Below are 25,864 nucleotides of genomic sequence, written 5' to 3'. Positions count from 1 at the left end.
GATTAGTTCTGTAATGCTGCAGCAGGTCAACACTTGGTACTTGCTTTCTTCTCAAAACCGTCTTCCCCAAGCTTTTGCTCTCTCTCTCTTTGATCTCCTCTGATATTCCCGGTTCCCTGCCCCTGCCCCTCCTTGTGAATGAGCTGTCCTCATTGTTTCAGCTTTCCAGCTCTGCTCTAACCGCCGCTCCTCAGCCCTCCCCTTCATAGTCCCTGAACATTCCCCTAGCTTCACTCCCACTGCTGGTTCTGGAGAACTGTCAGATCCTTGTCTTCATCTCTGGACCCTCAGTTAGCCTCCTCCAGGAACCTAAGGGACAATGGGAGGCCCTTTAGGTTCTGTGGGCCTCCCTAAGACAAACAGAATGGGTCAGAAGCACAGCATAGACACATCTAAGTCACACACCCTCGGCTCCACGATCTGATGGACATAGACACAGTATGGCAAACGATGCATGTGTGGGATACTGGATGCTGCCATTCCCTTAGCAGTCTTGGATCCCAGAGGTGTGTCTCACCACACTGAATATCGCCTTATTGTAGAGCTAGCTGTACATTCCTTTTCTCACAACCTGAGCCCTACACACCAGCCAGCATCTTAATCTGGACCCTCAGAAGAAACAGGCAAAGCTGGGTGCGGTGGCTCATGCCTGTAACTTTGGGAGGCTGAGGTGGGTGGATCACCTGAGGTCAGGAGTTCGAGACCAGCCTGGCCAACATGATGAAACCTCATCTCTACTAAAAACACAAAAATTAACCGGATTTGGCAGCACATACCTGTAATCCCAGCTACTCTGGAGGCTGAGGCAGGAGAATCGTTTGAACCTGGGAGGCGGAGGTTGCAGTGAACCAGGATCGTACCACTGTACTCCAGACTGGGAGAGAGAGTGAGACTCTGTCTCAAAAAAAAAAAAAAAGAAAAAAAAGAAACAGCAGGCTGTTACAGCAATGTCCATAGACTGCTGACTCCAATATGATGATTTTCTGAGGGCTTTTCTTGAGGCTTTAGACCATATATTATTTTTCATCCAAAATGCTGATCCCCTTATGAGATAGGACACAGATGTACCATTTTACTATTTTAAAAAATGGAGTTAGCTGGGCATAATGGCTCATGCCTGTAATCCCAGCACTTTGGGAGGCTGAGGCAGGAGAATTTGAGCCCAAGAGGTCAAGGCTACAGTAAGCTATGATCATGCCACTGTACTCCAGCCTGGACAAGAAAGAAAGACTCTGTCTTAGAAAACAGAAACATAAAACAAAAATAAATAAAAAAATTAAAATTAAAAATTGAGCTAAATTTACAATAATATACTAGACAGTTTTTTTTTTTGGTTGTTGTTTGTTTGTTTTTGTTTTTGTTTTGAGATGGAGTCTTGCTCTGTCACCCAGGCTAGAGTGCAGTGGTGTAATCTGTGTTCACTGCAACTCTGCCTCCCGGGTTCAAGCAATTCTTCTGCCTCAGCCTCCTGAGTAGCTGGGACTACAGGCATGTGCCACCATGCCCAGCTAATTTTTTGTATTTTTGGTAGAGATTAGGTTTCACCGTGTTGGCCAGGCTGGTGTGAAACTCCTGACCTCAGATAATCCGCCCACCTCAGACTCCCAAAGTGCTGGGATTACAGGCATGAGCCACCGCGCCAAGCACTGGACAGATTTTAAGTGTACATTTCAATGACTTTTGACAAATGTAAACCCCTATGAATTACAGGATTTGGACACACAAGTAGCTTATTTAGAGTAATTGCAAGATGCAATAGAACTGTTGGAAAAAGCATGAAATTTGGAGTCAAATGATCTGCTTACCCATTCAAACCTCTGCACTAAACAGCTGTGTGATTTTAGGCAAGTCCCTTCCCCTCTCTGGGCCTTGGCTTCTGATTTGTACAATGAGAAGGCTGCCTCCCCTCCCCCAACCTTCTGCCCCAGCCCCAGGTCCTCATGTCAGAGCAGGTCTTCAGCAAAGGTCACCCAAGAGCTCCTGAAATTATGAAGAGTTACTGTGTCCTGCTGGCCTTTGCAAAGTGAATGCAGCTCACCTGGATCCTTCCAATCAAATTATTGGAGAAACTGGAGAAATAATAACTTTAACAATAAACCAGATGGCAGGAAACCAAACCAAGACTTGTATCGTTTAGGAATGTACCTAAATGTTTGTAATCAAATCCTTCTCAATTTTTTTTTAACTCTAGTACATAAATAAAAGAAGATTCTAAAGGGATATGCTTCAAATTCACAGCAAGTACCAAAAGCACATGATCTACCAAGTAGGTTGAGTTTAGCTATTTTTGTTGAAAGCTGATTTGCCTTGCTAAAAGTGGTAAGGGCTTCTCCAACAAAATGAGATTAATTCCTCACGTTTATATAGTATTTTTCACTTTTCAAAGTCTTCCTGTCCATTTCTCGTTTGATCTACACATTGGTTCTATTATGACATTAAATTTTTTTTGTAGACACAGGGTCTTGCTATGTTGACAGGCTGAGCTCACACTCCTGGCCTCAAGTAATCCTCCTACCTCAGCCTCCCAAAGTGCTGGAATTATAGGCGTGAGCCACCATACCCAGCTACATTGGCTAAATGTCAGGAAGGAAGCAGGACAGGAAATATTCTTTCTCTTTATTCAGATGAGGATCCTAAGGCTCTGAAAGACAAAGTGAAGGTTCTCACAGTCAACAGTGAGCCACCCCTCTGAATTTCCAGCCCTGAGTTTGGGCTGGGATCTACTATCTCCTTCGCAAACAAAGCAATCCAGAGAACCTGAGTCTAAGAGGTTTTAAAACCAACAAGCAAGGTGTGGTGGCTCATGCCTGTCATCCAGCACTTCAGGAGGCTGAGGCAGGAGGGTAGCTTGAGGCCAGGAGTTGGAGACCAGACCAGGTAACATAGTGAGACCTTGTCTCTAAAACAACCATGTCCACCCCGGCCCCAAGAAAAAACACACCACACACACAAACATAAAAAAAATTAAATTACCACCACCAACACTCAGTAGGTAGCAATTAACGGTAATCTACATTTATTGCTCTCCTACTATCAATTAACACTTTGTAATTCTCCCAACAGCCCAGTGAGGATTCTCCCTGTTTTATACTACAGGAAGCAGAGACACAGAGAGGTTTTATGGCTTGCTCAAGCTCACACAGCAAGTCTGCTGCAGAGCTGTAATTCCACCCAGGCAGCCTGGCTGGAAGCCCAGGCCTTTCACCCCTATGCTACACTGCCTTGCGTTACACCATGCTGCTGATTAAAGAACTTTTTAAACAAATCCATTCATTGGTGAGATGAGCAGCTCTGAAAGGCACTGAGGCCCCTATTCTGAGCACTTCAAGTGGAATCATGGTGGAGGCATCTTTAGAAGACACTTAGGTTTAAGGCAAAGGGCTGGGCCAAGCATCCCTTTTAATCCAGAAATGAGGGGATCTGATGAATCTCTTGTGGATTCTAGCCTTTCAGGTCAGGACAGTGACAAGTCCTCCTTGCCCCTGGGCTTCCAGATCGAAAATGTTTTCCCAGCCTGCCCACCATCCTCTCCTCAGGGGCACTGGGATCGAGTGAGCTGGGAGAACAGGTGGCTGTGCATGGATCATCCTGGAAATCTGACAGCACAGTCCCCAGTCCAGGGACTGGGGAGGAGGAACAACAGAACACTAAATTACAGGGTGTTTGCTGCTTGATTAAATCAGTGCACTCTGTGCAGCACTGTGGAGATGCAACACGCCTGGGCTCACTCCTGGGCTTGAGGCCCAGATGTTATTCACAGAGCTGCAGTCAGAGCGCCAAGGGCTCTCAGTAACACCTCTTTTAACCACTTCATTTCACTCATAGGCCTACAGAGTCCCAGAGAGGGAAAGCAGCTTGTCAGAGGCCACGCAGCATTCTTTCAACACATACTGAGTGCCTACTGAATGCCTACTAAAGGTGAATAAAATAGCCACATGCTCCAATGTCATGGAGCTTACATGTTAGTGGAGGCAATGGACAAAAAGCAGATAAACACATGAAATCAGAGGTTGTGATCTGTGCTATGGAGAACATAGAGTACTTCAACCAGGCTGATCAAGGGTGGTCCCTCTGAGAAGGGGCCATTTAAGCTGAGTCTTGAAGAATGCGAAATATCGAGTGTTTGTGTGTGGGTGGGGGGAGTGGGAATGCAGTGGGAACACTATGCCCTAGGGGCCCGCAGGCTGGGATGAGTTTCCATGTGTTTGTGGGACTGGCACAGAGCAAGGCCAGGGACAAGAAACAGGGAAAATCTGGAAGTAAATGGGTTCTGGAGCATAGAGGGTACGTGGGCCAAAGTGAGAGGTCTAGAGTTTATTCTTGTAATAGAAAGTTATGGAGGGTTGTTTGTTTGTTTGTTTTTAAGAGAGTGGCAGACATACTGCAACATTTCCTGCTTTTCCTAAGTGAGGGACTCCTGGGAAGTTTACAAAAAACACAGAAGGCAATGATACCCATGCAAAATTAGCCCAGCCCAGCTTTTCCTTGTCTTTATCTAGAGTCTCTATGCTTTTTGTCCACATTAGGTAATTAGGCCATTCATATTCCTTCTAACGAATCTAGAGATATGTCTCAAATTGACCTAAAGATCCAAGTCCTGTGGAAATTGGCCAACCTCTCTGATCCATGCCTGTTGTTGGGACAGGCAGTTAGGCAGCCCCATCAACTTCCCACAGCCTTTCTGCACCTCACTCCTGTGATCATCCTTTTTTCCATAGAGGTAGGAAATGTTAGAAACTATCAAGATTGCTAGAATTGGAGCCTGGGCACAAGACAAACCTGGGCAACATGATGAAACCCTTTCTCTACAAAAAATACAAAAAAGTGGCTGGGCACGGCGGCTCACGCCTGTAATCCCAGCATCTTGGGAGGCCAAGGCAGGTGGATCACTTGAGGCCAGGGGTTCGAGACCAGCCTGGCTAACATGGTGAAACCCTGTCTCTATTAAAAATAAAATTAGTCAGGCATAGTGTCACATGCCTGTAATCCCAGCTATTCAGGAGGCTGAGGCATGAAAATCTCTTGAACTAGGAGGCAAAGGTTGCAGTGAGCCATGATCATGCCATTGCACTCCAACCTGGGCAACAGAGCGAGACCCTGTCTCAAAAAAATGTATATATACAAAAAATTAGCTGGGTGAGGTGGCTTGTACCTGTAGTTCCAGCTATTCAGGAGTCTGAGGTGAAATAATTGCTTGAGTCAAGGAAGTTGAGGCTGCAGTGAGCCATGATCATGCCACTGTACTCCAGCCTGGGCAACAGAGTGAGACCCTGTCTCAAAAAAAAAAAAAAAAAAAAAAAAAAAGAAAAGAAAAGAAAAGAAAAAGAAAAAAGAAAAAAATAGTTTCTAGTTTCATTTAATATTGCTTAACCCAATGTTTCCCAGAATGATTTGATGATGGACTACATCTTCACGTATATTTATTCATATTCTGGGAAACGCTCCTTGAAAAATGCCACCCTTAGCAAAAAAATCCACTATCCACTATCATAATGGTGTAATAAATGCTAGCTATTGTCATTATCATTATTACTTTTATTATTAACGGCAAGGGCTATAGTTCATTATTTTTATTTACTTTTTTGAAATGGAGTTTCACTCTTGTTGCCCAGGCTGGAGTGCAATGGTGCAATCTCAGCTCACTGCAACCTCCGCCTTCCAAATTCAAGCGATTTTCCTGCCTCAGCCTCCTGAATAGCTGGGATTACAAGTGCCCGCCACCATGCCCAGCTAATGTTTCTATTTTTAGTAGAGATAGGGTTTCACCAGGTTGTCCAGGCTGGGCTCGAACTCCTGACCTCAGGTGATCCACCCGCCTTGGCCTCCCAAAGTGCTGGGATTACAGGAGTGAGCCACTGCTTCTGGTCTATAGTTTGTTTGTTTGTTTGTTTGTTTAGAGACAGAGTCGCATTCTGTTGCTCAGGCTGGAGTATAGTGGCACGATCTGGGCTTACTGCAACCTCTGCCTCCCAGGTTCAAGCGATTCTCCTGCCTCAGCCTCCCAAGTAGCTGGGATTACAGGCACCACCACCACGCTCAGTTAATATTTGTATTTTTAATAGAAATGGAATTTCACCATGTTGGCCAGGCTGGTCTCCGACTCCTCCTCTCAAGTGAATCTCCTGCCTCAGCCTCCCAAAGTGCTGGGATTACAAGCATGAGCCACCACACCCAGCCAGGGCTATAGTTTATACTTTGGCTCATGTGATTTCAGCTTTCTCCAAGTGCCTTGCACAGTGCTGAGTCCTCAGAGATGATGGCACAGACCAATTAATCAACAAACAATGACAATTTGTATTGATTCTGGATCTCCTAGGTCACATGGCCTCAACTGAGATAAAGGGCAGCTCATTTGTTTTCTGTCCTCTACCAAAGGAAAGGCCTGGGGGAAGCCTTGGCAGGGGAGGATCATAAACATATCCGAAGGTCACCAAATGCTAAAACAATCTGCCCTATCTCCTGCCCTCCTTTTTAATCTCAGCAAATCCTACTTCCCAGTTTTAAGTCCTAATTGAAATCCAGGTACCTCCAGGAAGGCTTCCCTGACTACCTCTTTCCTCCCACTCTCACCTATGATACTCTCTGCCTCTTCTTTAGTCTCCTGAACTTGTCTGTTCCATATATTAATGACTGGTATGGCATTAGTTTGTGCAGGTATCTAAACGAGGGTAGTGTGCTGGGAGTAACACCAGAGGAGGAGTGGGGCCTGAGGCTCACTAGTGTTTGCTGGGCCCATCTAATCACATTTAAATTCAATTTAAAAAATACTGTGTGGACCAAACAAAATTTGCCTGTGGGCTGAAATTGGCCAGAGGACTGACAGGTTGCAACAGATGGAATATTATCTGCAGGGGAAAGGGTATTGGACATGCAATTTTTTTTTTTTTTTTGAGACAGAGTCTTGCTCTGTCACGAGACTGGAGTGCAGTGGCACCATCTCAGCTCACTGCAACCTCCGCCTCGCCGGTTCAAGCGATTTTCCTGCCTCAGCCTCCCTCATAGCTCGAACTACAGGCAGCACGCCACCACTCCCAGCTCATTTTTGTATTTTTAGTAGAGACGGGGTTTCACCGTGTTAGCCAGGATGGCCTCGATCTCCTGACCTCATGATCTGCCCACTTCGGCCTCCCAAAGTGCTGGGATTACAGGTGTGAGCCACCGCACCTGGCCTTTTGGATATACAATCTTTACAAGCCCTGGAGTTTCCACCAACTAGCAGTATGACTTCAGATAAAACACCTCATCTTTCTGAGCCTCAGTGTCCTCATCTTTAAAATGGGGTGACACTTCTCCCACCTTCTTTGTGAGATTTGAAGAATACTTCTCCTGACTCTATGCCAGTGACCACTACCCCCTTTATGATAATAGCAAACATTTATTCAGTACTCACTATATATCAAGCACTGTTCTGAGTACTTTGGGTGTATTAATTCAATCCCTACAATAATCCTCAGGGGTTCGGGGGTAGGTGCTATCATCATCATCATTTTACACAGGAGAAAACTGAGGCAGAGAGACACAAAGGAATTTGCCCAAGGTTACAAAGCTGGTAGGTGGCAGAGCTGAGACTATTGAACACTTTCATAAATATTGGCTCATTTAATCCTCTCAAAGACATAATGAATTTTACCCAGCAATTCCCTTTCTGACATTTTACAGATGGAGACACTGAAACTCAGAGAAACAAAGTGACTTGCCTGAGGTCATGCAGCTAGGAAGTGGGCAAAGCTGGGCCTAAACCCAACTTCTTTTTTTTTTTTTTTTTTTTTTTTTTTTTTTTTTTTTTGAGGCAGAGTCTCACTCTGTTACTAGGCTATAGTGCAATGGTGCGATTTCGGCTCACTGCAACCTCTGAATCCCTGGTTCAAGCGATTCTTCTGCCTTAGCCTTCCAAGTACCTGGGATTACAGGCACACACCACCATGCCCACCTAATTTTGGTATTTTTAGTAGAGATGGGGTTTCACCATGTTGGCCAGCCAGGATGGTCTCAATCTCCTGACTTCGTGATCTACCCACCTTGGCCTCCCAAAGTGCTGGGATTACAGGCATCAGCCACCACACCCGGCCTAAACCCAGCTCTTTTGACATCAAACCCTTTCCCCATTTTTCTGTGCCACATGTGAAGGACAGGCAAATGGTCTGTGAGGAGAACAATGTGCTGGTGTAGGGAGTTTTGTTTCCAGGTGGAGGGACCCTGTCTTGTCCTTTATTGTTTCCACACTAGTCTCTACGGCTGGGCCCTTCTGTCTTGGAGCTTGGCTCCCATGTTTGACTGAGTGACGGTTCTCTCAGCCAGTCTCACCGCAGGACTAGTTATGCTCATGTTACGAAGAAATTTCCTTATGCCCTCATTTTGGCTTCTGATTTCCACTTGTCTCCATGAACTTGGATGTTTCTTGACCATGGAATGCTTAAACATGGTTACCTGAGTTCGTCCAACTGTATGGTTTTTGCGTTTTCTATGAGTACTATCTGTGTCTCTTGTGATGTGGTGTCACGATCTGGAATGGGAGGGGTGATACCTGGGTTCTGATCTTGATTCTGCTGCCTTGGCACCCTGGAGCAAGTCACTTAACTTCTGTAGGCCTCAGTTCTTCAGCTGCCAACCAAAGATAATCATGTCTATCCTGTCTCCATGAAAGCCCTTTGGAAAATACAGGGTGATCCAAACAGCAAGTGGGTCACTGGCTGGGCACTGTGACTCACGCCTGTAAGCCCAGCACTTTGGGAAGCCAAGGCACGAGGATCACTCAAGTCCGGAGTTCAAGTCCAGCCTGGATAAAATAGAGTATCTCTACTAAAAAACTGAAATAAAAAAAATGGGCCGGATGCAGTGGCTCATACCTGTAATCCCTGTACTTTGGGAAGCTGTGGTGGGCAGATCACTTGAGGTCAGGAGGTCGAGACCAGCCTGGCCAACATGGTGAAACCCTGCCTCTACTGAAAATACAAAAATTACCTGGGCGTTTGGGCACCTGTAATCTCAGCTGCTCGGGAAGCTGAGGCAGAGAATTGCTTGAATCCGGGAGGTACAGGTTGCAGTGAGCCGAGATTGTGCCACTGCACTCCAGCCTGGGCGACAGGGCGAGACTCCATCTCAAAACAAACAAACAAACAAACAAAAAACAGAAATTAACCCGGCAAGGTGGCAGGCACCTGTAATCCCAGCTACTTGGGAGACTGAAGCAGGAGAATCATTTCAACGCGGGAGGCAGAGGTTGCAGTGAGTTGACATGGTGCCATTGCACTCTAGCCTGGTTGACAGAGCAAGACTGTCTTTAAAAAAAAAAAAAAAAGATGGCCATAGTGGATCACCTGAGGTCAGGAGTTCGCGACCAGCCTGCAAAACCCTGTCTCTACTAAAAATACAAAAATTAGGCCAGGTGTGGTGGCTCATGTTTGTAACCCCAGCATTTTGGGACACTGAGTCGCGTGGATCACCTGAGGTCGGGAGTTGGAGACCAGCCTGACCAACATGACGAAACCCCATCTCTACTAAAAATACAAAATTAGCTGGGCGTGTTGGCGGGCACCTGTAATCCCACCTATTCGGGAGACTGAGGCAGGAGAACTGCTTGAACCTGGGAGGCGGAGGTTGTGGTGGTGAGCCGAGATTGTGCCATTGCACTTCAGCCTGAGCAACAAAAGTGAAACTCCATCTCAAAAAAAGCAAAAATTAGCCAGGCATGGTTATGCATGCCTGTAATCCCAGCTACTTGGGAGGCTGAGGCAGAATAGCTTGAACCAGGGAGACGGAGACTGCAGTGAGCTGAGATCATGCCACTGCACTCCAGCCTGGGCGACAGAGCGAGACTCCGTCTCAAAAAAAAAAAAAAAAAGAAAGAAACAAAAAGAAAAGAAAAGAAAAAGACACAGTGTCTCCCTCTGTCACCCAGGTTGGAGTGCAATGGCATGATCAATGGCTCACTGCAACCTCAAACTCTTGGGCTCAAGCCATCCTTCTGTCTCAGTCTTGCACTACAGATATGCGGCACCACACTCAGGTAATTTCTTTTTTATTTTTCTTAAAGACGGGGTCTTAGTATATTGTCCAGGCTTGTCCTGAACTCCTGGTCTCAAGGGATTTCCCATCCTTGGCCTCCCAAAGTGCTGTGATTACCGTTATGAGCCATTGTGCCCAGCCTAAAAAAATTTTCCAGTTTGCTAAAGTTAGCCTGTTTTATTTTTATATTATATTTTATCATTTACAAAAGACATATATATATATAAATATAATTTAGCACTTGGCCCTTGACAGTGTTGCTCTGGTTGCCAAAACATTGATGCAATCAGGAGTGATCCTGTATTCATTCATTTATTCTTTTGTTCAGAAAAGACTGAAGGCCTGTTCGTGACCATTGATAAGTACTCCAAGTAACACTAAGATGAATAAGGTATAATCCCTGCCTTATGGTTACTTATGAACAAGGCATTCTCATAAGTAACCATAACCGAGTAGAGAAAATGAAAAATATATGTTTTAGGAAAACTGCCACTAGGAGATAAGAGTTCAGAGAAATCTACTTTAACTATGGAGATTAAATAAGATTTTGTGAAGAAGTTGACATTTGGTGCTGAGCCTTGAAGGACAAGTAGAATTCAGGACAAGTGGAAATGGAAAGGTGTTATCAGTAATAATAAAAGTAATGAAAGGGAATATTACTTAGCATATACTCTGCTATAAATGTCATTGGGCTATTAAACACATCTCACTTAAGGCTCACTGAAAGCTCTATGAGATAAGTAGAATTATCATCTCCAATTTACCGATGGGGAAACTGAGGCTTAAAGAGAAGTTAAATATTTACCTAAAGTCACAAGGTAGTTGAGCCAGGATTCAGAGTCATGACCTCACTATTAATAGCTATGTTATATGAATGGAGGTAGGAAAACATGGAGCCCACAGGGGTTTACATGGGAAACTTCTGGGAAGTAGGGAACATGTCTGTCTTGCTCACTTTTCTATGTTCAGGGCCTAGCAGTATCTGGTACATTGTAGATGCTCAATACATATTTCCTGAGTTAAAGAAGGAGTAAGTGGTCCCCTGATGCTGGAGTGTAGGGTGTGTGCTGGAAGGCAGTAGGACAGGAAGGTTAGTTAGGGTCAGGGTGTGCTGGGTGTGAATGTGGAGATTCAAAGCAGAGGCGGGGTCTGAGTCCATCATAGAGCCAGAGAGCTGACACAGGCAAGTGTGGTAGACTGGATCACAGTGGGAGTACAGTTAGTGAGGAAGCCCATCACGGGACAACTTGGGAAGTACAAAACTCCAGGGAGGGTAGTGGGGATGGGAGAAGAGGCTGCATAGGTAGAACTGATGAGAAGAGGCTGAGATGGTACTTGTTTCCAACTCAGAGGGGTGAGTGTGTTAAAAGTTATTTATCAGACCTTCTTCATTGCAAACCATCCTCCTCATTGACCACCCCTCTTCCTCTGAGCCTCCTTTCTCATCTGTAAAGTGGGGTTAGTCATGGAAAAGGATTGGCCTGGGGGTTAAACGAGGAATTATGGAAATAGTCTCTACCCCACCTCCTCCTTGTATGTTAGCTATTGCCGTTTACATCTACTTCACAAGAGGAGATCCTGGCTGAGCCTCTTCCCAAGAACTGAAATAATTATGTGATGTGTGTCAGAAGGCCCAAGAGTCTTCAGGATCTTGAAAAACACTCCCCAGCTGGCACTGTTTTGGCCAAGGCCCCTCCCTATGCTAACCCCACTCCCGTTGTGTCAGTGTAAGAGGCTTCATACCCAAGGGGCCCCATAGCAGAAGTAAGTGATTAGCCCAAGCTCTTCCAGAAACACAAGGCTCTTTGGAAAACCAAACTCAAAGGGAATAAAACTAATACATATCCAAGCATGTTAAATTTTCCTTTATAATAAGCACAGATAAGGAACCATTCCTCCTTTCTTTACCTATTCACTACTCCCCCTCCAATGGAATAAAATTTCATGTAAACTTTGTATTTTCTTCCTGTTTATAAGCCGGATGGGCAGATATGCTTCCTGTTTCGTGGATGGAAGGCTCAGGAGGCTGCCCAAAGTCATTCAGCAAACTTGGAGATGGGACCCAGGTTATAAATCAATTCCCCCAGCTCTCTAGTCTCTCACGCAGCCTGCTCTCTCTTTAGGAAGTTGTTTGCACAAGGAGCAAACAAGCATATAATTAATTACAAATAGGTTTTTGTTTTGTTTTGTTTTTGAGACAGGGTCTCACTGGGTTCCCCAGGCTGGGGTACAGTGGCGCAATCATGGCTCACTGCAGTCTCAACTTCCCAGGCTCAGGTTATCTTCCCACCTCAACCTCCCCAGTAGCTGGGACTCCAGGTGTATGCCACCATGCCCAGATAATTTTTTTTTTTTTTGAGGTGGAATCTCGCTCTGTCGCCCAGGCTGGGGTGCAGTGGTGCAATCTCGGCTCACTGCAAGCTCCGCCTCCCGGGTTCAGGTGATTCTCCTGCCTCAGCCTTCCGAGTAGCTGGGACTACAAGCGCCCGCCACAACGCCCGGCTAATTTTTAAAATATTTTTACTAGAGACGGGGTTTCACCGTGTTAGCCAGGATGGTCTCGATCTCCTGACCCCGTGATCCACCCGCCTCGGCCTCCCAAAGTGCTGGGATTATAGGCGTGAGCCACCGCACCCGGCCTCATCTTTTTTTTATTAAAAGTTTAAAAGAAATAGAGATAGGGTCTCACTGTGTTGTCCAGGCTGGTCTCTAACTCCTGGGTTCAGGCGATCCTCCTGCTTTGGCCTTTCAAAGTGTTGGGATTACAAGTGTGAGTCACTGTGCCCAGACCCAGTTTCATTATTTTAATGTAGAAAAAGCTACTAGATTTAGGATAAAGAGATTCAGGTATGACACCTGGCTCTGTCAGGCTCTGCTGTGTGACTTTGGATAAGGAACTTTACTTTTCTTTTTTTTTTTTTCTTTTTGAGATGGAGTTTTGTTCTGTCACCCAGGCTGGAGTGCAGTGGGGGTAGTCTCGGTTTACTGCAAGCTCTGCCTCCTGGGTTCAAGCAATTTTCGTGCCTCAGCCTCCTGAGTAGCTTGGATTACAGGTGTGCGCCACCACGCCCAGCTAATTTTTGTATTTTTAGTAGAGACGGGGGTTTCACTATGTTGACCAGGCTGGTCTCGAACTCATGACCTCAGGTGATGTGCCCGCCTCAGCCTCCCAAAGTGCTGGGATTACAGGTTTGAGCCACCGTGCCCAGGCGGGAACTTTACTTTTCTGAACTTTGGTTTCTTCATCTGCAAAACAAGGAAAATGAGTAATCATTATGATTCCTTTTTCCAGTTCTAACAGCTTCTAAGTGTAAGATGTTGTCTCGGCCAGGCATGGTGGCTAACGCTTGTAATTCCAGCACTTTGGGAGGCTGAGTTGGGCAGATCACCTGAGGTCAGGAGTTTCAGACCAGCCTGGCCATTATGGTGAAATCCCGTTGCTACTAAAAATACAAAAATTAGTCGGGTGTAGTGGCGGGCGCCTGTAATTCCAGCTACTCAGGAGGCTGAGGCAGGAGAATTGCTTGAACCCAGGAGGCGGAGGTTGCAGTGAGCTGAGATCCCGCCACTGCACTCCAGCCCGGGCGACAGAATGAGAGTCAAAAAAAAAAAAAAAAAAAAAGATGTTTCACACAGGTCTGTTACTTTCTCTGGCCCTAGTTCGCCTCTCTCTGGGGCAGGCCCAGGGTAGGCAGATCTCAATACCCCTCCACTCTGTACACAGCAGGGCCTGGCCATGCTTGTTCAACCCTGTCTCTGACTGCTGAGTAGCATGAATGAGTTTCTTGTCCACATAGTGCCCTCGTACCCTCACAAGTTCTCAGGGGTCAGGGAAGGGTACTTCTCTACCTCCAATAACAAAAAGAACGACCAACAATAATAATTATGTCCCTATTAACAAAGTTTAGAGAGGGTCTAGAGTGAATAATCTCTTCAGGTAATATTTATCAATAAATTTTAAAAAATAAAGCTGTGCATGGTGGCACGTGCCTGTGGTCCTAGCTACTTCGGAGGCTGAGGTAGGAGGATAGCTTGAGCCCAGGAGTTTGAGGCTGCAGTAAGCCATGATCACACCACTGCACTCCAGCCTGGGTGACAGACCTTACCTCTTCAAATAAATAAATAGTGCATTCCAGTGGCAATGTGCAATAATTTACCTTCTGATTAAGAGTACATGTAATGCACTTAGTAGATTCCTGGTGTAATTCATTGAGTAACATTACCTTCCTTGGTAGCTCTTTTCAAGTGCTGGCTTGTCTATAAAATTTACACAGCACCTTGACTAACACTGTCTCACTTGACCCTTCACAGGAGCTCAGAGGGTGGAAGCAAGTCAGGCATTATTTACCCCCATTTTTCCACCAGGAGAGGGGTCCAGGGAAGTGCGGCTAGCTGGCCAAGGTTTGGAGGCTGAATAACCCAAGAGTTGGAATTAGACATGGCATTACCTGGCTATCCCTACCAGTGCTTCTCCCCCATACAGGTTACAACAATCCTACAGCTCAGCCTTGCTGGCTGGGGCAGTTCCAAGAGGCTTTTCATTCAGTCGTCTCCTAGATCCAGCAGGTCGTGTGCTCTAATTCTTGTTTTGGAGATGGCCAACATTCCAGGCTGTTATGTTATGTGAGCACGTGGGATCACAGCCAGTCAGAAGCCAGGACTTCTCTAAGTGAAGTCATAAGCACCAAAGGTATCTTGCTAGACACGCAGATTTCTGGGTCCAGTCCCAGACCGAGTCTGATTCCTAATACTTTGGCATGTGCGTTCAAAGAAGTCTTCCCTTATCACCCAAACAAAAGTAGTCCATCTAGTTTAACTGATTACCACAGTTTAACTATTGTCTTCATAGATACTAGACAATAATTTATCACTTTTTTATTGTCTCGTTCCCCACCTTAGAATAAATTCCATGAGGATAGGGACTTCATTAGCCTGGTTTATACCAAACCCGTTTCCTAGAACCCTGCAAGGCCCCCACAGTACGAGGTCAGTAAGTATTTATTGAATAGAATGTACATTGAAGTTTGAAACTGCTGTCATACGTTGTTCCTTCATTTTACAATAGTGAAACTGAGGCCCACGAAACTGGAAGTCACTGCTGCAGATGGTAAGGGGCAGGGCCAGGATAAAACCTCAGATCTCAGAAGTCCCAATCCAGGGACGGTTCAACTCCGCCCAAAGCAATTCTTGAGGAAAAAAACAACATCCACTTAAAAGAAAAGACATTTCCTGCCCATAAATACAAGGTTCCGCGGTGGGGAGAAGGGCCTGGTCTGGGTGAGGGCTTTGGTAATTCCGTTCCCACTTCCTAGGCTCCCGCTGCCCTCAAGGGCTAAAGAATCGCCTTCCAGGCCCGGAGTCGAACCCATCTGCGGGTAGCGTCGAGGCCAGGCCTGGCGGCGGCGAAGCGCGGAGCACAACCCGCTGAGGTGCGGACGGCTCACCCAACCAAGGTCACCCGGGCGGGGACCGAAGGGGCCAGGCCCGCCGCGCACAGGGGAGGGGCCAGCGTTGGTGCATCCTCGGGGCGGATGAGGGTCCTCCCTTCAGTCTCCCGGAAGTCAGGAATGACACTAATGGATCCTTCCCCTGAATCTGACACCCAGCCTAAAGAGCGCGAGCAGGCCCGGCCGCCCGCGTGGCCCGGTCCCATGTGCTCCACCTGAAGCCGCTCTCACACGCTGGCCCTTTAAGACACCTCCCCTCCTCGCCCAGCCTTCTCTCCTATCCCCCTCAGCGCCCCCACCGACAACTCCCGAATTGCATCAGGCACGTGCTCGCCCCCGTCCGGTCTGAGCGTCCCTACCCCCAGCCCGGGAGGTGCTCTGAGGAATCGGAGACGAGGGGCGGGGCGAGGGGGCAGGACCGCGGAGCCGTGCGCGCGCGCTCCCGCCGCCTCCTGCCCGCCCGTCGCCCAGGGCCCGGCCGGCGGGCGCGCCCCCGCTGCGCCGTCCCCCCTCGCTCGCCGCGTCGTGAGGCGCGCGCCCGCCCGCCGCCTGCCGCGGATCGCGTGGTCTGCTCGGCTCGCCGCGCCTCTCCCCCGTCCGTCCATATTGCTGCAGCCCCCGAGCCGGGAAGCCCGGGCCGCCCCGGGGGCGGGGGGGGAGGGAGGGACGGGACTAGAAGCCTGCCGGGCTCGGGGTGGGGGCGTCTTGCGAGGAACGGGCGGGGGGGGACGCACGCCAAGGAGGCCTGGACCGCAGAGTGGGGGGCCTTCCTCCCCCCCCGCCCCGCTGGTGGGCCTCGGATTTACGGCGTCTGCATCTAACTGGGAGGGGGCCGCACCTCGCGTGAACCCCGACCCTTCTCCGCAGGGACTGGGGCCCGGCGCCCCGGAGGAAGGCGTCGCGGGCGCCCTGCTAGCCAAGTTCGAGGCGGGGGAGGCAGCTTCGGGCGCGCCCGGCTTCTCCGGGGGGGCGGGCGCGCAGATGGCCACTCAGGTGGAGCCGCTCCTGCCTGGGGGCGCCCCGCTCTTGCAGGCCGAAGAGCACGGGGGGCTGGTGAGGAAGAAGCCGCCGCCGGCGCCCGAGGGCAAGGGCGAGCCCGGGGCGAACGACGTCCGCGGGGGGGAGCCGGACAGCGGCGCTCGGAGACCCCGGCCGCCCTGCGCCAAGCCGCTCAAGGAGGGCACCGGGCAGCAGGAGCGCGAGAGCCCGCGGCCGCTGCAGCTGCCCGGCGCCGAAGGCCCGGCCGTCAGCGACGGGGAGGAGGGCGGCGGCGAGCTAGGCGCTGGCGGAGGAGCTGCCGGAGCCGCGGGCGCGGGGCGCCGGGACTTCGTGGAAGCCCCCCCGCCCAAGGTGAACCCGTGGACTAAGAACGCATTGCAGCCAGTCCTGACCACCGTGAACGGACAGTCCCCCCCAGGTGGGTTTCCCTCCTTGCCCTCCTGGGCCCGGGGGCCTCTTCCGGGGACATGGGAGTCCCCTCCCCCAGCACCTCCAGGGCCCCGGGGTCCGCTACCGGTCATGGTGACTCGGGACTTTTTTAAATTGCCTCCTGGTTGATCCTGGTCGCTGCGCCCTCCCCCCCACCGCACACTCAGGGATCTGCCCCTGCCCGAGGGCCCGGCCTCCGGGAGGCTACGGCCACCGCCTGGGCCTCAGCGGTTAGTGGGCAACGGTGTGATCCGGGCCTACCTCGTCGGCAGAGGGTGGGCGCTGGTTTCAGTGAAACGATCTCCACTGCATGCTGGTGTAGGAGACGGTTTCTGGTTTGAACCTTCCTTGGGAAGCCCCTCTTCCCACCCCGCCCGGCGCTCCCCGTTTTGGTAGCGTTGCGAGCCTCCCCATGTTGTAAATGTTTAATAAGCATATGTCACGGGCAACCCAGTGCCCGGCGCGGAGTACATGCCGGCCGCACGAATTCGGGGATTAAAAGTTAACAAGTTTTGTTCTCGGGGAGATGATACTGGGCGGTAGAATCGCCATTTGGAGACGGGTTGAGGGGTCAGTTTTGGGGAGAAGAAACCCATCGTGTTACCGAATTCGGTGGTTTCCCTCCCCGATCCCGGGCACCTTCCGCCTTAAGAAGGAGCCCGACGGCGAGTGTGCTGGGGGAGCCAGTTAGGAGGTTGGCGGAAAATGTGAGGCGGGTGAGGGGCCTGCGGCGACTTGAGGGGCGTGTGGCGGCGGGGGAGGGAGTGGCCCGGCTGGGCGGGCGGGTGACAGTTGGGCGCCATGCGCCGCGCCGGCGTCCCGCGGGTCGCTCGGCCTCGGCGTTCGGCGCGGGCCGCGGCGCTGGGGGTGGCAGGCGGGTGCGGGCCCGCGGCGCCGAGTGTGCGTGTGCGCGGCGCGGGTGTGTGCGCGTCCCCCCTTCCCGGCATTCCTCTGCAGCCGGGACAACGTGGTGCCTCCCCGCGCGGGGAGCGGCATGTGACTGCCGACCGGCGCTCCGCGAGTCCTCCCTCTCCCTCCTCCGCGTTTTGGTCCTTTTGGACCGTGCCCCTTTCCAGGGGGAGGTAAGGGTTGCAGGAAATCCCAGCAGAGCCGTGTCAGCGTGGGGAGAGAGGCGATGCAGAATATGGAGTCTGCTCCTGGCCTTCCTTTGCCGAGAATAGATCGTCGGCTTGGGTGGGGGGGCGCGCCCACTCTTTCCTCGGCCGGCGCAGAGGGCGGGTCTCCATTCTTTGGTTTTGGGTCCGTTGGAGGTGGGTCGGTTTGGAACTGTCTTGTAGTTAGAATGATGGCCTCTGGTCGTAGCCCTGGTGCTTTTAAAAAAAAAAAAAAACTCCTCTCCTGCCGTAGCTGATTGAGGCTAACTGGTTTAAACCATTAAAAATAAAGGGGGTGCTTAATGCCTTCACAGTCAAAGAAGTAGAAGCACTGCTAGTCCTAGGGAAGCCAGAATAGCCAGTCCTGAAAACAGCATGTTGCAATTTTTATTTCTTTTCAGGTTGCTTCATTTGGAGGAGAGGACATTGGGGGTTTACTAACAATCCCTCAAACTGTGTTCTCTTCCTTCACCCCTCCTTCCCTTCCCCCCTTTCCCTTCCAGAGCCCTCTTATGCAAAAGACAGTGCTGAAACCTCCGTTTTCTTTCACATCCCTCCTATCCACCCACAGAATGAGGGAAAACAACTTTAGAACACTCTTTGGTCCTTCTCCACTCTTTAAACTCAAAGGGGTATAATCATCCCCGGGAGAGAGCACTCCTTTTAAATGGGGCTACTCATCCTGGCTACTGCTTGGCTAATGGTGAACCTGCCTTGTGGGTTTTAAATCAGCCATGACATCAGGTGGTATTGGGTGCCTGAGCTGGCATTTTGTGTAAGTCCAGGAGCCCTTGATAGTGTGTGTCACTGGGGTTATTGATCGTGGGAAGAAGACAGCTTGGCTGGCATCTCACCTTTTCCTCTGAGCGGAGAAGCTGACTTGCTTTAAGTGCCCAAAGCAAAATTCTCAGTAAGGGTAGATTTGCTCTGTTATTGTTTTTTGGAATCTTAAGGTAGGAGAGTGTCTACTCGTTGGTTTAGAACCTTTGGAATAGGTTTTGACAGCCTAACTCAGGTTAATCCCGTAGCTTCTCTCTCTAAGCTTGTTGGTAGGCTTGTGTGTATTTTGAGAGAGAATTCTGTGATTGGGCTGTCAGTCTGATAAGGCTAGATGGTGGCCCTTTCTCTGGAGCCTACATGAATCTCTGAAGTGCTTTTCCAGCCCTGGTTTTATTTACAGCTTTGACAAATTTAAATGTGACACTAGTGGAGTGGCTGTGTGGTCTTGGGAATTTTTGTGTTCTGTGATGCATGTGTTTTTGGGAGTCTACAGAAATGAGTACCTCATAAGCAAACTAAAAGCTTTCCAAAGCTTGCTGTAAATGCCTATTTTTAGCCTTGCTTTTGGCTCAGATGTTGGTGTTTTAGTTCTTTAAGGGACACATGCAGTAACTAGTAATAAAATATGTTTTGTGATATCTCTCCTTTCTTGTGGGGTTCTGTATTCTGCTTTAAGCATCCAAGTCTTACATTTGCATTTTGGTTTTTTAGATCTCCCTCCCTCCCCAGAGCATTTTTAAATGTTTAAAATTTTTGCCTTATCCTAGCCATATCCCTTCTAAGTATAAGGTCCAAGATGTCTAAGTTAAGAGATGATATATAGCAAAAGTTCTGGGGTCAAACTGCGTGGGTTCAAATGCCAGCTCTACCACTTGTTAGCTGTGCCTCCTTGGGCAAGTTATTTAACCATTCTGTGCCTCACCTTCTTAATTTGTGTAATAGATATTTATGATTTACCTGCCTCATGGGGGTATTACGAGCATTCATTATTATGATAAATGTATTTAGCCCAGTGCCTGGCAGGTAGAAGTTGTTACTCTGGGTCTTGGTGGGACTTTTCTCTGGATCTCTGCTTTTCTCTACCTGTAATATGATGGGGTTGCTGAATGCAGATCTTTCCTTTTCTTTTGTTATATCAGTATTCCATGATATGTATGGGATCTGTCTCTTAAAACTTGACTTTTGCTTATCCACAGACATGAAGGGCATGGGATGGATAATTTAAAGGTTGGTGACTCTTAAGAATTAGCTGTTTTTTGCTTCGGAGTGTGGTGAGATGAATTTTTAAAAAATAAATTTTAACTTTTTAATTTGCCTTTTGTGAAGATTTTCTTTGGGGGGAGTTGCACGTGTGCTGTCAGGGATATGAGGAAAAGTCAGCCTAACTGGACTGAAAGTTTGCTGTGGCTGGTGCACGTGTAGTGCCGTGAGACTTGAGAGTACAGATAGTCCCCAACTTATGGTGGTTCAATTTATGATTTTTTGACTGTATGTTGATGAGAAAGTGATACACATTTATTGGAAACTGTACTTCAGGTACCCATACAACCATGGTTTTTCACTTGCAGTATATAGTATTCAATAAATTAATTACATGAGAGATTCAACACTTAAAATAGGCTTTATGTTAGATGCTTTGGCCATCTGTAGGCTAATATAAGTGTTCTGAGTGCATTTAAGATAGGCTAGGCTAAGTTTTTTTTTTTATTATTATTATTATTATTATTATTTTTTGAGACAGTCTTGCTCTGTCGCCCAGGCTTGAGTGCAGTGGTGTGATCTTGGCCCACTCCAACCTCCGCCTCCCGGCTTCAAGCGATTCTCCTGCCTCAGCCTCCTAAGTAGCTAGGACTACAGGTGTGCACCACCATGCCCAGCTAATTTTTGTATTTTTAGTAGAGACGGGGTTTTACCACATTAACCAGGCTGGTCTTGAACTCCTGACCTTAGGCAGTCCGCCCACCTTGGGCTCCCAAAATGCTGGGGTTACAGGCATGAGCCATGGTACCTGGTGCTAGGCTAAGCTTTGATGTTCAGTAGGTAGGTGTATTAAATGCATTTTCAATTTAATTATATTTATTTATTTTTTAGACAGGGTCTCACTGTCACCTAGGCTGGAGTGTAGTGGCACAATCATAGCTCACTGCAGTCTCAAACTCCTGGGCTCAAAGGATCCTCCCAGTTTAGCCTCCCTAGTAGCTGAGACTACAGGTGCATGCCACCACACTGGCTAATTTTTTTCTGTATTTTTTATAGAGATGGGGTTCTGCCATGTTGCCCAGGCTGGTGTCCAACTCCTGGGCTCAAGTGATCTGCTGGCCTAGGCCTCCTGAAGTGCTGGGATTACAGATGTGAGCCACCATGGCTGGCCTTATGGTATTTTCAGGATGTAACCCCATCTTAAGTCGATAAGTGTCTGTATATCATTTCCACAAGCCCGCATCCACCGTAGCCGGGGTAGTCAGTAGGTTTGTTTTGTGTACACCTCTAACTTGATGTGTAGTAAGAAACGTAGTGCTGAAGTTTGGAACAAGGTCTGAGACTTAAATGTTTATGTTCTGAGCATCATTTTTTTCTGTGTCCCTTTGAAATGCAACCAACTGGCCCAAAATTTAAAAAGATTATCATTCAGCAATCCCGTGGTGCCCCAGAGATCCTCTGCTGCACTGAACTGGGCCCATGTAAACCTCTCTGCTTTGCTTCCTGGGTGTGGGCCCTTCCCCAGATTGCCCTGGTTGTACTAGCTGGGTGTCTGTGGATTTAGGGCATCACCATGACCTTGCAGTGTCAAAGCTACTTCACCGTTATTAGGAGCTACTTTTTTTTTTTTTTTTGGAGATGGAGTTTTGCACTTGTTGCCCAGGTTGGAGTGCAATGGCACGATCTCAGCTCACCACAACCTCTGCCTCCCAGGTTCAAGTGATTCTCCTGCCTCAGCCTCGCGAGTAACTGGGATTACAGGCATGCGCCACCATGCCCGGCTAATTTTGTATTTTTAGTAGAACAGGGTTTCTCCATGTTGGTCAGGCTGGTCTCAAACTCCTGACCTCAGGTGATCCACCCGCCTCAGCCTGCAAAAGTGCTGGGTTGGGATTACAGGCATGAGTGATCGTGCCCGGCCCTAGGAGCTACTTCTGATCATGCTCATGACCAGCAATGTGGACGCTGGCAAACCCTTTGCTTTCTCTGTGCCTCTGTTTCTTCATCTGTAAAATCAGCGTATTAGACTAGGTCTAAATGTCTTAAAAGTTTTCTAGTATCAAAACTTTTTTTCTAAAACTCCCTTCCCACAAAAGAAAGAAACCAAAGTATAGCTTTATATATGTGTAGCTTTATATTTGCATCATGATTAAGAATCCAAGCTCTCTGGAGGCTGGAGAAACTCTTCTGGCTTCAGGAGCCTAAGTCGATGGCTTGAGGGTGTATAATGGAGCAGCCAGACGTTATGTGCCTTACAGCGTCTGAAAGCCTGAAAATTTCCTCCGCCAATAAAAACTGAACCTAAATCTAACAACCATAGATCTAACTGCCAGTTTGTAGGGAAATGGGGCTACAGTAACAGACTAATTAGCCATGAGGTAGGCAGTTACTCAGTTTCTAAATGTGAGAAATTCTACAAGACACACTATTTCCAATAGATAAATGGCATTTTTAAAAAGGAAGAACTGTTACAGATGAAGAGAGTTGAGACATCAGTCGTGCATTGTTGTGGATCTTGTTTGGATCTTGATTCTTGACCAAATGTCCAAAGATGTTTTGATGACAACTGAGGAAATTTGACTATTTTAAGATAAGAAATTATCTTATTTTGTCAGGGATGATAATGGTATTATGATTATTTTTAACTGTGTAACTGGATATATTGTGCACCCCCAGCTAAAAACTGCTTGGTTAGTCTATTCAATGAGACTTAAGGCTTTTTCCTATCGTGCACTTGATCTTAGCCAAAAGTCCAAGAAGCAATATAGTGTGAATCACTTTCTCTTCTTCTAAGGAGAGGTCACAATTAGGACACCCTTTGAAGGGGAGAGTGGGAGGCAGCTTTCATCGGGAGCCTTCAGCTGGCCTGGCCCCTTCCCTTCTGGACAGGTAGTTTGCGTTTCATACTGACCCGGAAGTGAGTGCCTGCCAGGTAGGGGAAGGTTTTTAGGAGGTGGGGCCCTTTGGGAGGTAGAGGATAGTCACAAACCTTCCTGAACTCTGAACCTCCTGAGGGATGGGGTCTTTTTGCTGACCCACCCACTGTCTAGCAGTGGGACCTGAACTGGAGTAAGCAATCTAATAGCTATTACTGAGCACCCATTCCCTTTTCTGGGAGGTGGGCAGGGGAGGAGGAGGAGGAGGAGGAGAAGGAGGAGCCGGCCTGAAACCACAAAAACCTCTTTAAAATGAAGAGCTTGGCAGATGGGAGTGCCCCTGTTTGCAAAACCCAAGACAGCTCAAAGGGAGTAATTAGGGTGTTGGGGCCACTGGAGGTTCAGCAGGTGCCTCAGTCCAGACTCACAAACCTCCCTGGCTGGTCCAGAGTGATCTAAGGGAGTGGCCAGGAGAAAGGATGGCCTTACCTTGCCTGGGATTCAAGGAAAGAAGTAAGTGTTTGATACCTCGCTAGTGAAAACATGGGAAACAGCACATCAATGTGAAGGGGGACGGTGATGGAATTTAAATTAGGACATGAGCAGGGTACTTCTCTCTACTCTCACTTTGTGACCTTAGATTGTTTGTCTAACCTCTGTTTTCCTTATTCACAGAATGGGGCTAATCCTGGTGCTGAGGTTGTTTAGAGGGTCAAATTGCTGTTAAGTACGGGGCAGCACAGGTGCGGTGGTTCACACCTGTAATCCTAGCACTTTGGGAGGCTGAGGCAGGCGGATCATGAGGTCAGGAGTTTTAAGAACAGTCTGGCCAGCATAGTGAAACCTCATCTCTACTAAAAATACAAAAAAATTAGCCAGGCATGGCGGCCTGCACCTGTAGTCCCAGCTACTCAGGAGGCTGAGGCAGGAAAATTGCTTGAACCTGGGAGGGGGAGGTTGCAGTGAGCTGAGATCGTGCCACTGCACTCCAGCCTAGGTGACAGAGCAAGACTCCGTCTGAAAAATAAACATCCTACACAGATGTAAGATGTAAGTTTTTTTAATTTCAGAAGATTGCATTCCAAAGCCAGATATTGGTAATTACTTACTCTGAGGGTTTATCTGTGCCTTTCCTCAACTGAGTGGATAATCAGGAGTTAGCTGAATTTTCAAGAAGGGCTATTTGTGATAGTTACCAGGGGCAAGTGACCAACTTCCCATGGCTAATAGCCTGGGATGTCTCCCTGAAAGATTTTCCCAGAATCAAGGACAGTCCTAGTGTGGCACCTTTTTTTTTCTTGGCTGAACCTTTAGACTGGCAAAGCCCTAGGTATGGGGAGGGGACGAGTGTGGGTCTTCATAGATGAATTTTGTAAATCCAGCCTGGTAAATCTGTCATACATGGCGTGGGACTTCTCCATCTCAGTTTGATGTGCTGTTAGTAAACCTAGATGATTCCTCCATGACAGGCCTTGTTTACAGGCCACTTTGTAATTACTCTCCAAACTAGTGGTAACAACCTTACTCTCAAGACATACATTCCAGCCACTCAAGTTGTCTTTTCTCTTTGCCTTAGAATGGAGTTGCAAGCTTCTCAGAGGAACTTAAGTCCCACAGTATCCAGGAGCCATCTAGATAAATGATCTGATAGAGATAGGACTCTGTATGGTTTTTGCTCTGCTTTTCACTTAAACTAATTTATTTAGGCTCCTGATAATTCAGAGATAGGTAATAGTGGTATAATAGTCACCATTTACTGAGTGTCTCACCTGTTCTAGCCCAAGTGATCTGCCGAGCAGAGGCTTTTTTTTTTTTTTTTTTAATTGGGAAAGAGTTTTGCTCTTGTTGCCCAGGCTGGAGTGCAATGCGCGCAATCTCGGCTCACGGCAACCTCTGACTCCTGGGTTCAAGCGATTCACCTGCCTCAGCCTCCCAAGTAGCTGGGATTATGGCCATGCGCCACCACCCCCGGCTAATTTTTTGTGTTTTTAGTAGAGACGGGATTTCTCCATGTTGGTCAGGCTGGTCTCGAACTCCTGACCTCAGATGATCTGCCCACCTTGGCCTCCCAAAGTGCTGGGATTACAGGTATGAGCCACTGCGCCTGGCCCAGCAGATTCTCTTTTTATTCCCATTTCACAGATGAGGAAAGCGAGACTCAGGAGACGTTAAGCATTTCTATCCTTCTAATTGCTCAGACTAAAGACCTTAAGATCATCCTTGCCACCTCTCTTTTTTTCTGGCTGGTTGCAGTGGCTCACACCTGTAATCCCAGCACTTTGGGAGGCCAAGATGGTAGGATCATGTGAACCCAGGAGTTCAAGGTTGCAAGTGAACTGTGATTGTGCCACTGTACTCCAGCCTGGGCGACAGAGTGAGACCTTGTCTCTAAAAAGTAAATGTCTTTTGGTGACCCCACATGTAATGTGCTAGTACATCCTTTGACTCTTAAAAACTGTGTCCTGGCTGGGCACAGTGCCTCATGCCTGTAACCCCAGCACTTTGGGTGGGAGGCCAAGGTGGGCAGATTGCTTGAGTCTAGAAGTTTGAGACCAACCTGGGTAACATAGGGATACCCCATCTCTTAAAAAAAAAAAAAAAATTAGTTGGGCATGGTGGTATGTGCCTGTAATCCCAGCTCCTGGGGAGGCTGAGGTGGGTGGATCACTTGAGCCTTGGGAGGTAAAGGCTGCAGTGAAAGATGAGTGTGTCACTGCACTCACTCCATCCTGGGCAACAGGGCAAGACTATCTCAAAAAGAAAAAGCTGCCTGGGCGCGGTGGCTCACACCTGTACTCGTAGCACTTTGGGAGGCCAAGTGGGGGGGCGGATCACCTGAGGTCAGGAGTTCAAGACCAGCCTGGCCAACACAGTGAAACCCTGCCTCTACTAAAAATCCAAAAATTAGCCGGGCGTGGTGGCACGTGCTTGTAATCCTAGCTACTCTTGAGGCTGAGGCAGGAGAATCGCTTGAACCTGGGAGGCAGAGGTTACAGTGAGCTGAGATTGTGCC

The 25,864-nt window shown here is 48.2% G+C and overlaps 1 protein-coding gene across 3 annotated transcripts in view; it reads left to right on the top strand.

The window, feature by feature from the left end:
• The first annotated feature begins 15,982 nt into the window (after positions 1 to 15,982).
• Positions 15,983 to 25,864, top strand: part of LARP1 (La ribonucleoprotein 1, translational regulator) — a 63,463-nt gene continuing 53,581 nt past the window's right edge. The window contains exons 1-2 of one of the 3 annotated variants that reach the window (XM_030926757.1): positions 15,983 to 16,089; positions 16,231 to 16,869. In XM_030926757.1, coding sequence (XP_030782617.1) covers positions 16,434 to 16,869 — 436 coding nt within the window. In that variant the 5' untranslated portion in view covers positions 15,983 to 16,089; positions 16,231 to 16,433. Of the gene's footprint in view, positions 16,870 to 25,864 lie in introns of all 3 variants that reach the window. The other 2 variants (XM_030926755.1, XM_010360541.2) reach the window with 2 other exon arrangements.

Source organism: Rhinopithecus roxellana, chromosome 3 (assembly GCF_007565055.1).
Source record: "Rhinopithecus roxellana isolate Shanxi Qingling chromosome 3, ASM756505v1, whole genome shotgun sequence".
Lineage (NCBI taxonomy): Eukaryota > Metazoa > Chordata > Mammalia > Primates > Cercopithecidae > Rhinopithecus > Rhinopithecus roxellana.
This window is presented reverse-complemented; position numbering and strand designations above follow the sequence as displayed.